The sequence below is a fragment of the Gossypium hirsutum genome, chromosome A12, assembly GCF_007990345.1.
Source record: "Gossypium hirsutum isolate 1008001.06 chromosome A12, Gossypium_hirsutum_v2.1, whole genome shotgun sequence".
Lineage (NCBI taxonomy): Eukaryota > Viridiplantae > Streptophyta > Magnoliopsida > Malvales > Malvaceae > Gossypium > Gossypium hirsutum.
This window is the reverse complement of record NC_053435.1, coordinates 20,226,639-20,242,856: the sequence shown is the minus strand read 5'-3', so window position 1 is coordinate 20,242,856 and position 16,218 is coordinate 20,226,639. Positions and strand designations below refer to the sequence as shown.

At 35.5% G+C, this 16,218-nt stretch overlaps 1 protein-coding gene across 1 annotated transcript; it reads left to right on the top strand.

The window, feature by feature from the left end:
• Positions 1 to 3,175: 3,175 nt before the first annotated feature.
• Positions 3,176 to 4,036, top strand: LOC107921711 (uncharacterized). The gene is made up of 2 exons (XM_016851538.1): positions 3,176 to 3,727; positions 3,797 to 4,036. The coding sequence occupies exons 1-2, from the start codon at positions 3,176 to 3,178 to the stop codon at positions 4,034 to 4,036; spliced, it is 792 nt and encodes a 263-aa protein (XP_016707027.1).
• The last annotated feature ends 12,182 nt before the right edge of the window (positions 4,037 to 16,218 follow it).

The following is a 16,218-nucleotide window of genomic DNA, read 5'->3' as shown; positions in this document are numbered from 1 at the left end:
GTTTGATGTGCATGAAATTAATTGTCTAATTCTATTTAATTGAGGCTTAATATATGTCAATAAATTCAATTGAAGTTGTGTGTATATGGATGTTAGTTAATCGTAGTTAAATCGGGTTAAATTGGCCATTTAAATATGTAAAATCAGGTTTTAAAATGAGTTTTTTCCACAAAAATAGGTGCAGTGGTTTTCATGCGGGTGTGTGCTTGTCCACATGGGCGTGTGAGGGGTTGCACACAGCCATGTGGGTGAATGACATGGATTTGTGAAAACTGGAGCTATCACACACGAGCGTGTACGATCTGCCTACAAGTTTTTTGTAGCACGAACACAGTCATTTAATGACACACAGCCTAGGGGACACGGCCGTGTGAGTTTTTATGGGTTTAAATTTGTATATTTTTAAATTGGTATTCTAATTTGTTTAAGATACAATTTAGTCCTAAAAATTGATTAATCTAATTAAAGCCTTAGATGATATGGAAACTTGGTAAAATTTTAGGACTAGTCTCGTAATGGGTAAAAATGGATAAAAACACACTTAATTTGTAATTCAGAATAGTTCCTGATAGTTTGCATTTGTTACAATTTAGTCTATAATAGTAAAACTTGAATTGGACATAACAAACGAACTCAATTTAAGCTGGAATTTTTAGGCTTGCATAATTTTGACTAAAAGAATGTCGGTAAACATTTAGATTTAAAATCGGGTTAGTTTTACCGTAGGAGGTAAAATGACAAAAATACCTTTAGGTTAAATTACCTAGGAAAAGTTTAAAATTGGCTCATAATTAGCTTTTGCGTTAATAAATAACTAATATTTAGATAAGATCGAGGTGTTATAAGGTTGGGGTATGTCTTGGGTGGTAGTTAGCCAGAGAGTCACTTAGGTGACTAATGTAATCTTCAAATTTGGGCAGGTTTGTCCTAGTCGGGTTTAGTGTGTCACAGTGTCATTGCTACATGACGAGGCCTATTGCTGGTGGTAGTCCATTGTGAGGAGCACCTAAACCGATCACTTGACGTAGTATTATTTTCTAAAGGCCTTCTGGAAGAAATATGTATGAGTGAGATATGTCGAGGCCAGGATGTTAAATCACCGGTACACCCTACGGCGCAGTAAAAAAATAAAATCTAGAGATCACATATAGGGATCCATGTGCAAGGAACGAATTGGGGTGAAAAATGGATGAATGATTACCTTTAATCATTGAACTAGATTACACAATTGTATGTCAATTCCAAGTCGCTACGAAAATGTTTCGGCCTCTACGTAATCCAACCGGTGTGACAACGAATGGTAAGCACTCTCTAATACTATTTCAGAGAAAAAAATTGCTTGACGGCTGCTAGACCTCACACATCCCTTATATCAATTATATTAGGTTTTTCTCAAAAACTCTATATTTCCTAATTTGGGAATAATTAATATTTTGATATGAATCAAATCATAATAATGTTTGACAAAAAAAATACAATTTCAGTAATTATAATAATATTTGATCCTAAATTATAATTACAATAATTATAACAAGGATTTCGATAAATTACCTTTTTTTAGTTAAATTTTATACGAATCAAATTCATATATTAATTTAACCATATTTTTCATTATGTGTTCAACATACTTGTACATATAATTCATTCGATATATAAATTAATTCTATACTCAATTTAATTCATGTTGACAGCTAAACACAATATCAACTATGTTTGGATTTCATTCATTTAAACCAAAAGGTGTGACCCTGTAGGTTCTTGTAACGTTAGCAGTAATACTAGAACGATTCTAATGTTACAAACAAGGAGTGGGATCTAGAAATGCATCATTGCTACCTAAGTTACAAGAAGTCATGATCCGACATAACCTCTCTGTTATTAAACCTTTATGTATTAAATCCTTTTGTCCTTTATATCCAGAATGGACACAAGTCATGGAATAGTCACACTTGTTAGTCCATCTAATGTTTCTTAATGTCCTGAGTAGACTATGAAAAACAAATAAGTATGATATCTCATACCAACTTATTCGAGCATGGCCATGCATTTCTAGTTTCACTTAATCAAGTGACCTAGGATATTGCTCTCATTATTTAGGAGGGACAAATTCTATATTGATCAACCATATCCCACTACATAGATTTTGGTATATCCAACATCAGCCTTTATATAACAACCAATTACGGTGGATGTTTGACTGTATCAAAATATACGACTTATGATGTTGGGATAATGATGATCTCAAGTCTAATGATCGTATACATTGTAATAACTATGAGTAATGTTGTGACTACTAAATAATAATCTAAGAAGTATACTCATAGTGGGTCAGTCTAATATATTGTTCTCTAACACACATACTCATGTATTGATTTTGACATCTCAAGTCAATGACAACACTTTGTCATCAATCAAGTACATGTTAGTCTTAATGCATTATTGTTGTTAAAGCCCACAATAATAATTGACTAAAGACTTTTTAAGAATAATCATATCATTCTTAGAACATTATTATAAAACAGTTTATTTATATACATAGGAAATAAACTAAAATAATAAAGGCTATGCCTTATATTAACAAATGAGGTAAAATATGTATGTAATTAAAATCATATCATGATTGGTCTTTGGGCATACTCTAACACATGAGATTTGAATTTATCTAGCTGAGGCAACGTAGTATGTGCGGTTGATTACGAGGCGGAGTTCCTGAGGCTCAGCCGTTATGATCTGGGAATAGTGGTTGATGAGTAAGATAAGTACACCCGATTTGAATTTGAGCTTAGATCTGACTTGATGATGCAAGTGGCTCCACTAAAAGAGAGGGTCTTCGAAGCTTTGGTAGAGAAGACCAAAATTTGTGAAGAGGTTAGGCACATTGAGCGCGAATAAAAGGAGCAAGTAAGAGCTCCTGCTAAGAGAGACTTGGGTCTGAGTGGATAGGCTCCACGTATAGTTAAGCGAGCCAGAGATGACTGAACCCACCAGAACTTTGTCACAGTAGGAGACAGGATCTAGAATTGTGCCACTTGTGGCAAGAGACATCCAGGTGAGTTTTGGCGAGGCATGGGTGCATGCCTAAAATATGGGTCACTAGACCATAAGATTCGAGAATGTCCTCGACTAAATGAGCAGATGCAAGGGTAAGGTTAAAATCATGCACCGAATAAGAAAGATGGTCAGTAGCCACAGTGAGTTCAGAAGCAAAATAGAGGAGGTAATGTGGGTCAGAGATAGTGAGCACTGGGTTAGGGTGCTAACTGAGTTGATGCAAGGCAGACACCGAGAGGATCATGATGCTGCCAATGCGATAGTAGGTGCCTTTACTATTAACGCTGTTCCTTATTTTGCATTGATAGGTAATAGCTTTACATATTCGTATGTGTCTTGCGTGATGGCTGAAAAATTGGGTATTCTGGTAGAGGAAACTGCTAGCGATGTGACCATACTTAGTCCTTTAGGACAATCTACACATATAAATAAAATCGATAGGCGATGTCCATTGCAACTGCAAGGTGAGGTATTTCTTACTGAACTTATAGAACTACCCTTCAGAGATTTTGATCTCATATTGGGAATGGACTGGTTGAGTGAGCATCGAGCCATCTTAGATTGCAAAACTAAACAAGTTACTTTGAGGAATTCTTTTGGAAATGAGATAATCATGGTTGGGGAGCGTCAGAATTATCTCACTATTGTGATTTTCGCCTTAGTAATGGAGAAATTGGTCTGTAAAGGATGTGACACCTATCTCACGTACATCTTGGATGCGAATATGGATAGTGCGGTATTGTAGAATATTCGTGTGGTAAAGAAGTTTCCTAACATCTTTCCTGAGGAGTTGCCTGGTCTACCTCTTGAGCGTGAGGTCGAGTTAGGAATTGGGTTGCTACTTGGGACAATACCGATGTCCATTGCACTCTATCGCATGGCACTTAAGAAGCTTAAGGAGCTTAAGGCTCAAATACAAAAGTTACTAGATCGTGGCTTCATAAAGCCGAGCATGTCGCTGTGGAGAGTTCTAGTTCTTTTTTGAAAAATAAAGATGGGTTTATGAGGCTGTGCATTGATTATTGTTAGCTGAATAAGTTGACTATGAAAAATAGGTACCTGTTGTTGAGGATCGATAACCTATTTGATCAATTCTGAGGTGCTACGATTTTATCTAAGATCGATTTGAGGTCAGGATACTACTAGTTGTAAGTGAAGGAGGTTGATGTACCGAAGGCTACTTTCAGGACTCAGTATGGGCACTAAAAATTCTTAGTGATGCCCTTCGGTCTTATGAATGCTCCTGCTGCGTTCATCGTCTTAATGAATAGAATTTTTCAGCCTTACCTTATTCGATCGTTGTGGTCTTCATTGATGACATCTTGATCTACTCCAAATTTGAGTTGGAACACAAGGATCACTTAAGGTTAGTCCTTCAAACCTTACGTGAGAAAAAGTTTTATGCGAAGCTCAATAAGTGTGAGTTTTGGCTCCGAGAGGTTATGTCTTTGGAACACGTAGTATCTACTGAAGGTATTCATGTGGATCCAAAAAAAAATTGAGGCTATCTTAGATTAGAAGCAACCCAAGAATGTTAGTGAGATCTGAAGTTTTCTTAGACTTACTAGCTATTATAGGAGGTTTGTGAAAGGATTCTCATTGATTGCGGCTTCGATGACGAAGTTATTGAGAAAGATTGCACCGTTTAAGTGGATTGATGAACAACAAGCTAGCTTTGAGAAGCTTAAGGCAGTTTTGACTCAGGCACCTGTGCTGATCCAACCCGAGTCTAGAAAGGACTATGTGGTCTATAGTGATGCATCCCATTCTGGTCTTGGCTATATGGTGATGTAAGATGGGAAGGTTGTGGCTTATGCTTCGAGGCAACTCAAACCACATGAGGGAAACTATCCAACTCATGATTTGGAGTTGGCTACTGTGGTTTTCTTTCTTAAGATATAGAGGCACTATTTCTATGGAGAGAAATGTGTCATTTATACAGATCACAAGAGACTTACGTATCTCCTCACCCAAAAGGAGTTGAACTTAAGACAGAGGTGTTGGATCAAACTTCTGAAAGACTATGACTGTACAACTGAGTATCATCTAGATAAGGCTAATGCTGTGGCGGATACGTTGAGTAGGAAGTCCCTATTGTAATTGAGAGCAAAGTTTGCTAAGTTGGGTTTATCTAATAATGGTGGTTTGCTTGTGGAGTTACAAGTGCGACCAACTTTGATTGAGGAGATTTGACTGAAGTATATTTCAAATTCGTCCTTAGAACCTCATGTGAAACTTGTTAAGGAGGGTAAGACTTCAAATTTTGCTTATAATTCTGAAAGAGTTTGGTGTTATTGTGGGAGATGCTGTGTACCTTCTGATTCTGAGATAAGGCAGTCTATACTTTGAGAAGCGCATAATAGTCGCTATGCTATACATCTTAGGGGTAGTAAGATGTATAGGGATCTTCATTAACAATATTGGTGGCTGGTACTAAAACATGATGTGACAGACTTTATGGTAAGATGCTTGACATGCCAACAAGTCAAGGCTAAACATCAATTCCCTTAGGGTTTACTTCAGCTTATTCAAGTTCATTAGTTGAAATGAGGGCGTATCACCATAATTTTGTTAGTGGGTACCGTTGACTGGAACGACGGAAATGTACAAGTGTACACAATCGCAACAAGTAATAAAGTGACAAGTAAATGTTGAGCTATCATACCCACAAGGACTGCGAAAAGAATTATTTATGAATGCAATTTAAAACACTTTGGTGAAAAATAATATTTTGTTGAAGAGGGTGATTAAAAACTAAGATTTTAAACTAAGTAGCTAAAGAAATAAATCTCAAATACACGATTTCAAAATATGATTTAATCAAGATGAAATAATTGTGTTGATTTAATTACATTTCTTTAACTTAGAATTATTAAGCTCATGCTTATGCTGTTATGAATAAATTCACGGCAACTCGGTAATTTGCTAACTTATGAACATATTCACCTACATAAATCCATTCATCTCTTAACATATCCCTATGTTAATTCAAACGATTAAACATAATTTAATAAGCAAACATGTTATGACACATACATACTCATTAAATTGAACTAATCTCTTGCATATCCCTATGTCAATTTTAATGATTAATAAAATCTAAAGAGCATATAAAAGACTACGTGAGGTAACAAGGTACTCTTACCTTGAAACAGTTTAATCACAATAATCTTACAAGTTATGCAAGGCAAGTGTATCGCCAGATACATTGCTAATTTAACCTTCAACTACATTCGAAGAATAAACATGCATTGATTAAGTATTGTGTCCATTAATTACAATTTCAGTCCGTTTAAATAATTAATTCATTAGCTACCTCACAACTGTAATGCAAGAATAACTTAGGCATGATTTTACTTAATCAAGCATTTTACCGAGGCCTGTAACAGCATAAACACAATTTTAATAATTTAAGCAGATGAAATGCAATCAAACCAACATAAATTAAATTCAAGCTAAAATAATTAAATTAACCATTCCAACAACATAAATATTCATAGATATAACAACAACAAAAATTAAAGAGATAGGGAACAAGAATCAAATCCGGTATTTTTCTAAGGCTTTGACAAAGTTGCTCCATTCTTTGTTCTTTGTTGTCCTCACCGATCAAGGCTTATATGAACACTCAATTGCTGCTCCAAAATGGCTGAAGAAGAACCCTTTTCCAAGGGGAGAAATCGGCACAAGAGCAAGAGACTTGAAATGGAAAAATGAGAGGAGAAAGTGAGATAGGAGAGAAGAGAGAAGAGATGTGAATGAATTAAGGTGTGCTTTGAATGATTAGCCAAGGGGGATTTTTATAGCTGAATGTGGCAGCTAAAATTTGTTAAAAATAGCAGCCAAAGAGCCACCCCTTGGTCGGCCATCTATGTGGCAAAGTTGATGGCTTCACCTTTGCTAAATATGGCTTTGGGCAAATCCATAAAGCCACCAATTGTGGATGGGGCTTGAATGCAACTTTGAAAAGTCTTCAAGGTCTTCTTTGCAAGCTTAATTAATCAGCTAATAAGATTATTTGGGTCAGCATACAGACGGTTTTGGGCTGCCCAATCCTTGGCCAGTTTAGTTCAATCGGTTCTGTTCAACTGAACCACTTTTCCCATAATTAATTAATAATAATTTATTTAGCCCAAATTAAATTGGGTATAAATTAAAATAAATTATATTATGAATTAATACATATAATTGGACCGTCTTAGGTTGGAAATTAATTCACCTCAATACTTCAAATTGCTTCTCGGTTTTGTGCTTCTGGCAGTGTCCGCCGAACCATTTTTCTCCCTTTGTGCAAATCTGTCAAAAATAACCAAAATTCATCAAAAATAATTATAAAATTAACTAAATTTCAACATGTTCATATTTTAAGTGCACTTTAATTATTTTATAAAAATTAATTATTTTTTGACAATAATTTAACTGAATTTGAATGAATTTAAGTTGAAAAGGATACAAAAAGTGTGTAATTTTTTGTGTTTCCACACCCCCAAACTTAATTCATTGCTCGTCCAGAGTAATGCACAAATTTTGAAAAGAATTTCTCGGAAACACCTTTGAAAAATTCTTTCATAACAACATTTTTCTCAAAATTATGAATTTAATATACTTATGCTCAAAGATAAGAAATTTGATAGTTATGCTACTTAAGTATACATATCGTTCAAATAAATCTCAACAACTATTGTGATAGCAAAGACTAAATGCTTCCTAATAAAGTCATGTTAAACTTTACCAATGTAATTTTATTCCCTTTATTCAAGATTAAGCTGGAATCATTAAGTTTAACTTATGTCTTCATATGTTGTACGCAGCAATTTCTCTCCACTAATGTAGGTAGCATTGGGATTTTTGAATCAATAGGTCTTTAACAAGGTTGTAACGTGGCTGGGCTTAAGGGTAGGTAAAAGATAGATAGATTTAGGTTTTTAAACCCTAGACTCAGCTTGCATTGGACCTTCAAAATAATTACTATCAATACATCAACTTTCTTTACTTTCACATGCTCTTTTGTACATCTTATTTTAAGAACTCATGCTCTCTCTCTCTTTTTTTTTTCATAATTCAAGCATTTTGCTGAATGTACTACAATTTTAGAGCATTCGATACTTCTTTTCAACTCCACTAAACTTAATTTTAAAGAATACTTCGAATAGTACTGAGTCTAGTGTTTGGGAAAATTTTAAGATATTTAAGAGAGAAGTGATGGCTAAATTTGCAAGGGTTCAAATAAAATTAGGCCAAATAGTCTTAAAGTTGGGTTTCAAAGGATAAAAAATTCATCATGGTTGGCTTGAAAGGCTCAAACGGTCCAAACAAATGTTGCCTAAATCATTTTCAATGTTTCATGCTTCCTAGGATTTCGCCTCAAGAAACTACCAAGTCAATTCTAAAGACTTAAACTTTCATGCATGCTTTATTAAAAATACATTCATATCATTATTAAGCTAACATAGTAATTTATTAAAATAATAGAACTTTATTTATACTGAAGTTTAGCATACTTAACAAAATTTCAAATTATTGAACAAAATATATCCTAATCATAATTAAAAGAAAAATTTATTCTGAGTGGAAATGATTCAAATTCAATTTTTTTGGTCTCCTTACTTAAGATGAACAATGTCCTCATTGTTTAAAGTGAATAGATACTATACATAATGTAGGATTCTAGAAAAGATGAGGTGAGTCAAATTGACTGCTTAAGTGTCAAGCTTTCTCTAGATCCAATCCTAGACATGTATATACCTATTGCCACACTTTATACTTTGCAACTTGTGAAATTTTATTTATGATTTCCCTCTCTTATTATGCGAAAATAAAAATTCCTAATTAAACCTAATCCTAAAATGATCTAAGAACAGAAATAAAATAAGTTCAAGATCCCCCGTTTTATTTATTTACAGACCCTTCTGAATTTGACCATCTTTTGCTCCATCATTATTGCCTTTGCATGAATCACTTCGCTCATTCTTCAATAAAATCTGGAAATTCAGGCACAAAAATAAATAGGTCATTGTAAACTTTCTTAAGAGCACTTCGTATTGAGTCATCCTTTATTTTTAAGTATCTCCAGTAGGCTTGTTGCTGCCATTGCGTATGCTGCATTATGTCCATCAACTTTGACAGCTCATCTCGAAGATCTAGGCTAGGCGGTTAAGCTCTGAACTTTGAAGTTTCGTCATCAGGTTCAACTTCTGGTTCTAGTGGTTCCACCTTATCAGGGACTTCAGTCGATTTCATTAGTTTGATCTCTGTGGGATCTTCTTCCTCTTCTTCGGGATCCTCACTTTCATCAATTCGCTGCTGTAGAATAGAATCTCTAGCTATTCGGTAGAGGTCCCAGTCTGTGATTGTGCCCTGGCTATAGCCTGTCTTCTTTACGTTTGCAAGAATTTTAGCTTTCAAGCACAAAATTGTTATCGTAAAGGGAAAGTAGGCTGGGCCAGAACATCTAATGGCATAATTCTGTATTTCTCTCAGGATAATTTTTCCCACATCAATGGTCTTTCCAGTTAAAATCGAGTATAATAAGACCATTCACTCTAATGAAATTGTAGTCCCATGTGAGCTAGGCATAAGGCTGAAACGGATGAAATAGAACCATACTTTCATGAGTGGTGCCAATTATTCTCTTCGACAAGTGTGGATTCATTGTTTTGACACAGTCCACTTAGAACCTAAAACTGTAAGTTTCTCGAGAATTTCTTGCAAATTTTCAGGCTCTATATTGCTAATTAAGGAAGAATATTCATCGTTTTCGAAATCAGGCAACTCAAAGAACTCACTAATAGCGTTTGAAGTTATTGGTACCTTGATTCCGTGAACTGGAACTTCTGTCAACTCACTTGAGGTTAAATTTGCATAGAATTCGCAAACTAGTTCCTCATCCACACTAGGTCTCTTCTCAGAAAACAATTCCCAATTGAGGGTTTCAGCAACGTGACGAATACGTGCCATAAAATCTTTGTAGTTGCTCTCTTTCAATATAAAGCCTTTCTCTGGATGCATCTGTTGATTTTTGAAGATACTCTTGTATCTTGCTTTGGCTTTTTCACAATGAAACTTGTTTTGTGTTCATCAATTTGGGCGCAGGCACGAGTTCTCTTGCGAGGCATGATTAACCTGAAAAAGATGGAAGAACTATTTTCTCAAAAATTTAACTAAATAAAAATTATTAATAATTCAAATAATTGAAGAATTAAATAATTGAATAAAATTAAAATTTAGGAGAAAAATTGGTCTTACCACATTTTCAATAAAAATTAAGAACTCCTAAAAATAATTAATGAATAAAAGAGGTCAATTTAGGTAGGTTGGAGGGTTATCAGCTAAGGAGATTGGTGTAGGTGTGTTGTGCAGATGGGCGTGCGACGATGAGCTTGGCGTGGGTAGTTATGCGGGCTGTAGGCCGCAACACCGAGTGGGCCATAGCTTGGGTTCACGCGAGCTGGGGCTAGAGAGAGCACGAGGTACGCGGATCCTTACGAGCAGACCTATCGAGTGGCGCCAAGGAGCAGCTGCTGGGCGCACGGAGGAAGCAGGTGTACGCAGGGTGAGCTACTGGCCGATTGGTTGGGTGCTGTTGTGGCTAGGGGCTTGAGGCACTTAGGGGGTTTGGTACTTTGGGATTTTGAGTGATGAATGATGAAGAGGGTGATATTTATAATGAAGGGAATAGGACTTAAAGTAGAATTCTTAGAACAATTAAATTATTCTAAGTTCTAATCCTAAATAAAGTTAACAACAATTAATAATTAATAAAATACATATTAAATTATTAATGCTATTAATTTGTTTAAAAATAAAATAAACTAATCCTCATTCTATGCTAAATTGATAAAAATTAACATATAAATTATAATAGATATAATTATATATTAAAGATTATCATCTTGTTATTAAAAAAAACTTATCAAATAAAATATGATTAAATTAAAACTAATCCTAACTTTTTATAAAGTTGATAATAATTAATATATATTATAATGGATATAATTATATATTAATAATTATCATCTTTTTTTATTAAACTAAAAACATTTATTCTAGAAGCCTTTTTAAAATATTTACAAAGAAAGACATCTAATTTTTTATTATTTACGAAAAGAGCAACCAACTTTTAAAAATACTTCAAGTAAATCCCTAGACTTAATGAAAATTTAATATTGAGTTGCAATTTAAAACTTGGATCAAAATTGACCATTTTATTTGAAAAACCAAAAATTTAATTTTCTATTTAGGGAAAAATTTCTCGAAAAATTATGTTAAAATCAATTCCCAAGAAAGATTGGAAGGGTCACAAGCGGTCCTGCTTAAGTTCCAATCTCCTAGACAGAATTTATTTAAACATACTAATCCCGAAAATATACCCTAAATAATTTATTAAAAAGGAAAATAAGAAAATTTAAACATCTGATACAATGAATGAAATTTGATTCTGTTCAGTCTTATCTCCTCAGTAATGTTTCAGATGCAAAGCATTAACTTGAAAATTACCTCTCTTACCTTGGAGTTCAACAACTCTGTATGGATAGACGCGATGAATTATAAATGGACCGGACCAACGTGATTTTAATTTACCCAGAAAGAACCTTAATCTGGAATTGAATAACAAAAGTTGCTGACCTACTTCAAATTCTCGAACTTGAATGTGCTTGTCATGCAATTTCTTAAGTCTTTCTTTGAGTAATTTTGCATTTTAGTATGAGAACATTTGGAATTCCTCTAGCTCATTGAGTTGGAGCATCCGTTTCTCTTTAGCAAGCTTCAGATTCAAGTTGAGTTGTCGTAGGGCCTAATAAGCTTTGTGCTCTAACTCCAGGGGTAGATGACAAGCTTTCCCAAAGACCATCCTGTAGGGTGACATCCCTAAAGGTGTCTTACATGCTGTTCTGTAAGCCCATAAAGCATCATCCAATCTTTTGGACCAATCTTGTCGGTTCCGGCAAACTACCTTCCCAAGTATGCCTTTGACCTCCTTGTTCACCAGTTTAGCTTGCCCATTCGTCTGCGGATGGTAAGCTGAAGCGACCTTGTGTTTCACCCCATGTTTATCTAATAACCATTTCTACCACTTGTTCACAAAATGGGACCCTTCATCGCTGATGGTAGCTCTTGGGGTTCCAAACCTTGTGAATCACGTGTTTCTACAAAAACTTCATCACAACCCTATCATCATTTGTCGGATAAGTTTCAGCCTCGACCCACTTAGACATATAGTCTACTGCTACTAATATGACTTGTGACCAAAAGACGGCGGAAAAGGACCAAGAAAGTCAATACCCCATATATCGAACAATTCTACCACACTGATATTTGTTCGAGGCGTTTCAGTTCTGTTGGTGACATTTCTAACCCTTTGACATCAAGCACAACTCTTTACGTAAGCATATGCATCCTTGAACAATGTTGGTCAAAAGAATCCAGCTTGCAATACTTTGGCTGCAGTAAGAGTACCTCCAAAGTGTCCCCCACTTGGAGCTGAATGACAATGGTATAAAATCTTTTGTACTTCATCTTCTTCCATGCATCTCCTGATCATTTGATCTGCGCACTTTTTAAACAAGTACGGTTCTTCCCAGAAATAGTACTTCACATCGTGAAGAAACATTTTCTGTAACACCCCGTGCCCGAGACCGTTGCCGGAGTCGAACACGAGGTGCTGACCGACTTAGTTCATTTACTTTGTTTTCACAGTCCATTAAAAAAAATTCCTGACAGGCTGGCTAACCGCATCACTGTCGCCTTAAAAATCATATCTCGAGTTCCAAAACTCGAAATCTGATTCCGTAAATTTTACCTGAAATTAGACTCATATATCCATCTGTGGATTTATTTCTAGAATTTTTGGTCGAGCCAATTGGTACAATTTATTAGTTAAAGTCTCCCCTGATTCTGGGTTCGACTACTCTGACCTTCACGTATTATGACTTGGATATCTCCCTGTACAGAGCTTCAATACTCATACCGTTTGTTTCTAATGAAACTAGACTCAAAGGGAAATCTATAAATATAAGGCATGACTTCTAATTATCTCTGGATAATTTATGGTAAATTTTCAAAGTCGAAACAGGAGATCCAGAAACCGTTCTGGCCCTGTTTCACGAGAACTTTAATATCTCTTAATATACTGTTCATATGATTGTTTCGTTACTTTCATATGAAAATAGATTCATCAAGGTTCGATTACATAATTTATTCACTATTTAATTCCATTCCTACAAATTTTAGTGATTTTTCAAATCCATACCACTGCTGCTGTCAGCATCTGTTTTCAAGGTAAACTTTACCTATTTCGTGGTTACCATGGACCAACTAGAGTTTTGTCATACATAGGTCCGCATATGATCATATTTAGCCATTCTAATGGCTGATCATTTGCCCAACACTTCCATTCCAGTCCATAGTCACATCATGAAACCATATATATATACATAAACACAAATGGTCTAATGCCATACTCCACTTCTATGAGCCATTTTCGCATGGCTGTACACACATACATCACAAAAAGTACTTGAAAAACAACAAAGGGTAGTCCTATACATGCTATATCCAGAGTTCAACTAAAAGAGTACCCAAAGGGCTTTGATAGTGTGGATGACTTCGACTTCGATGATCTCGAATCCGATATCTAACGAACAAAATCTATAAAACATAGAGCCAAAGCAACGGGGTAAGCATTTTAAAGCTTAGTAAGTTTCAAGTAATGAAATCGGCTTTGACTAAAGTATTACATTCACATAGCTATATGAATCACTTTATTAATACACATTCTCATAAACATACTTACTTCACACTTCATCAACATATATACACGAGGTATTAACCTATCTAAAAGCCGAAAGTTCGTTAGTCGATTGAACGAATACTATTTAAAACGAATCGACTTTTCCGATGCACACGCAAACATACCTTATCGTTTGGATTTTTCGAGCGTATTAATTGAATTTATTACAGCACAACACGCTCACCTTCGAACCCAAGTTTCTTCGGAATTTAGCCGGATATAACCACAAGCACAATTGCCTTCGGGTCTTAACACGGGTATAGCAACTCGCACAAATGCCTTCGGGTCTTAGCCCGGATATATCAACTCCCACAAATGCCTTCGGGTCTTAGCCCGGATATATCAACTCGCACAAATGCCTTCGGGTCTTAGCCCGGATAAAATCACTAGCATAAATGCCTTCGGGACTTAGCCCGGATAAAATCACTAGCATAAATGCCTTCGGGACTTAGCTCGGATATCATTCAAATGCTCATGCACACATATATCAATAATCATGACACATCCATATTTCATTTTCGTTACTAAGGCTCAAACACAAAACATTTATTAAACCTTTCCAATTTCGGCTCAATAGCCACACACAAAGAGCATGATTTCAATTGGCTTTATAACATAGTCTCTATGCACATTCGGCTATCCGTCATAGTATGACTAATCATTTCAATATAATTCAAGTAGGGTCATTACTCGAAGACTTACCTCGGATGTTGTCGAACGGTTTCGACGGCTATTCGACCACTTTTTCCTTCCCTTTATCGGATTTAGTTCCCCTTTGCTCTTGAGCTTAATTCAAACAAATTTAACTCATTAAAGTCTCATTTTGCTAGCTTATGGCCGAATATGACAAGGAGTTTGATAGGTCATATGGCCACCTTTTAGCTCAAATACACAATGGTCATACGCATTTTTAATCACATCAAGCAATTTAATACAATTCATTCGAACATCAAAAGAGAAGCTCAAGGTACTTAGCCCATATATACATTAGACATTAGAGTCACATATGTACGGAATTACGAATCGAATTCAACACACTAGCTAATATTTCCCTTAGCCGAATTTTCTAAGTCAAGATAAAGCCATCAATATGCTTACCTATGGCCGAACATACACATCAACTTATGTACTCATTCATGTGGCCGAACATACATGTCTATGTTGAGGCCGATTGCAACACTCAATACATTCTACAAGTATGGTCACTTGTATTGACTAAACACCATTTTGTTTCAAGTTCAAAACTTGGCCCATACACATATATACACTAGTAAAGCATCCTCTCCCTTTCCATCAATTCAACACATGCATTACTCATTAATATACAAAAATTATATTCGGCCTTAGCACACAACTTGCTAGCCGATTCTTCTCCATCTAGCAACTAATGCACATATGTGCTCATTTGTTAGACTCTACTTCATCTAACAACAACCATATTTTCCCTTCTACTTCCTACCATGGCCAAATGCATCACAACACCATACCATTTCAATTTTTTGTCATGGTTAAACAAAGAACTTAATGTCTCACTCAAAAATGCTAAAAGAAGATTCAAGAATCATCAATCCACCATCACATGCACCATTACAAAGCTTCACTTTTAGCATGCAAATGATATCAACACCAATCCACCTTGGCCGAATATCATCTCCATGACATAGTAAAGATTTGAACCATGGGCTATTTAGAACTCAAGCTAACTACTAAAACTTGCATGCATCTCATGGAACATCATCAAACATACCTTAGTCTATCAAACCACCATAGCCGATTTCCTCAAAGCTCTTTTTCCTACTTTTTCTTTCTCCTATTCGGCCAAGAACAACATGAGAGCTTTTCTCTTCTTTTTTTTTTTGGTCATGCATGAGAATGATGAACACATTTTTTTCTCTTTGTTTTCTTCCTTCAATTTCTTATTAGTTTATTGCCCATGCTTCTTATTTTATTCTTCCATTAACACAACATGTTTCATGACATGTTTTGCCCATCATCCCTTGTCATGGCCAGCCACTAGTACTTAAATGGGGGGAAATTGACATGCAAGTCCACCCCTTTGATTACATGCACTATTAGGCCACTTGCATTTGCCTAGCACATTTCTAAATGTTCTCACATAAGTCCTATCAACTAAATTCACATGCAATTAACTAAATCGAAGCTTAAAACTTTCACACATTTATATTCACATATTTTAGGCAATAATTATCACATTCAAATAATTTGGTGACTCGGTCTAGCGGTCCCGAGACCACTTTCCGACTAGGGTCACTTTAGGGCTGTCACAACTCTCCCCCACTTAAGAAATTTTCGTCCTCGAAAATTTGACCGGTAAATAGGTTTGGGTATCGTTCTTTCATCGAGCTCTCGGTTTCCCA

Coding starts and splice junctions, on each gene's coding strand:
- LOC107921711 (XM_016851538.1), top strand. CDS start 3,176: ATGGTCAGTAGCCACAGTGAGTTCAGAAGCAAAATAGAGGAGGTAATG. Junction 3,728..3,796: donor CCTTAGTAATGGAGAAATTG/GTCTGTAAAGGA, acceptor GCGGTATTGTAG/AATATTCGTGTGGTAAAGAA.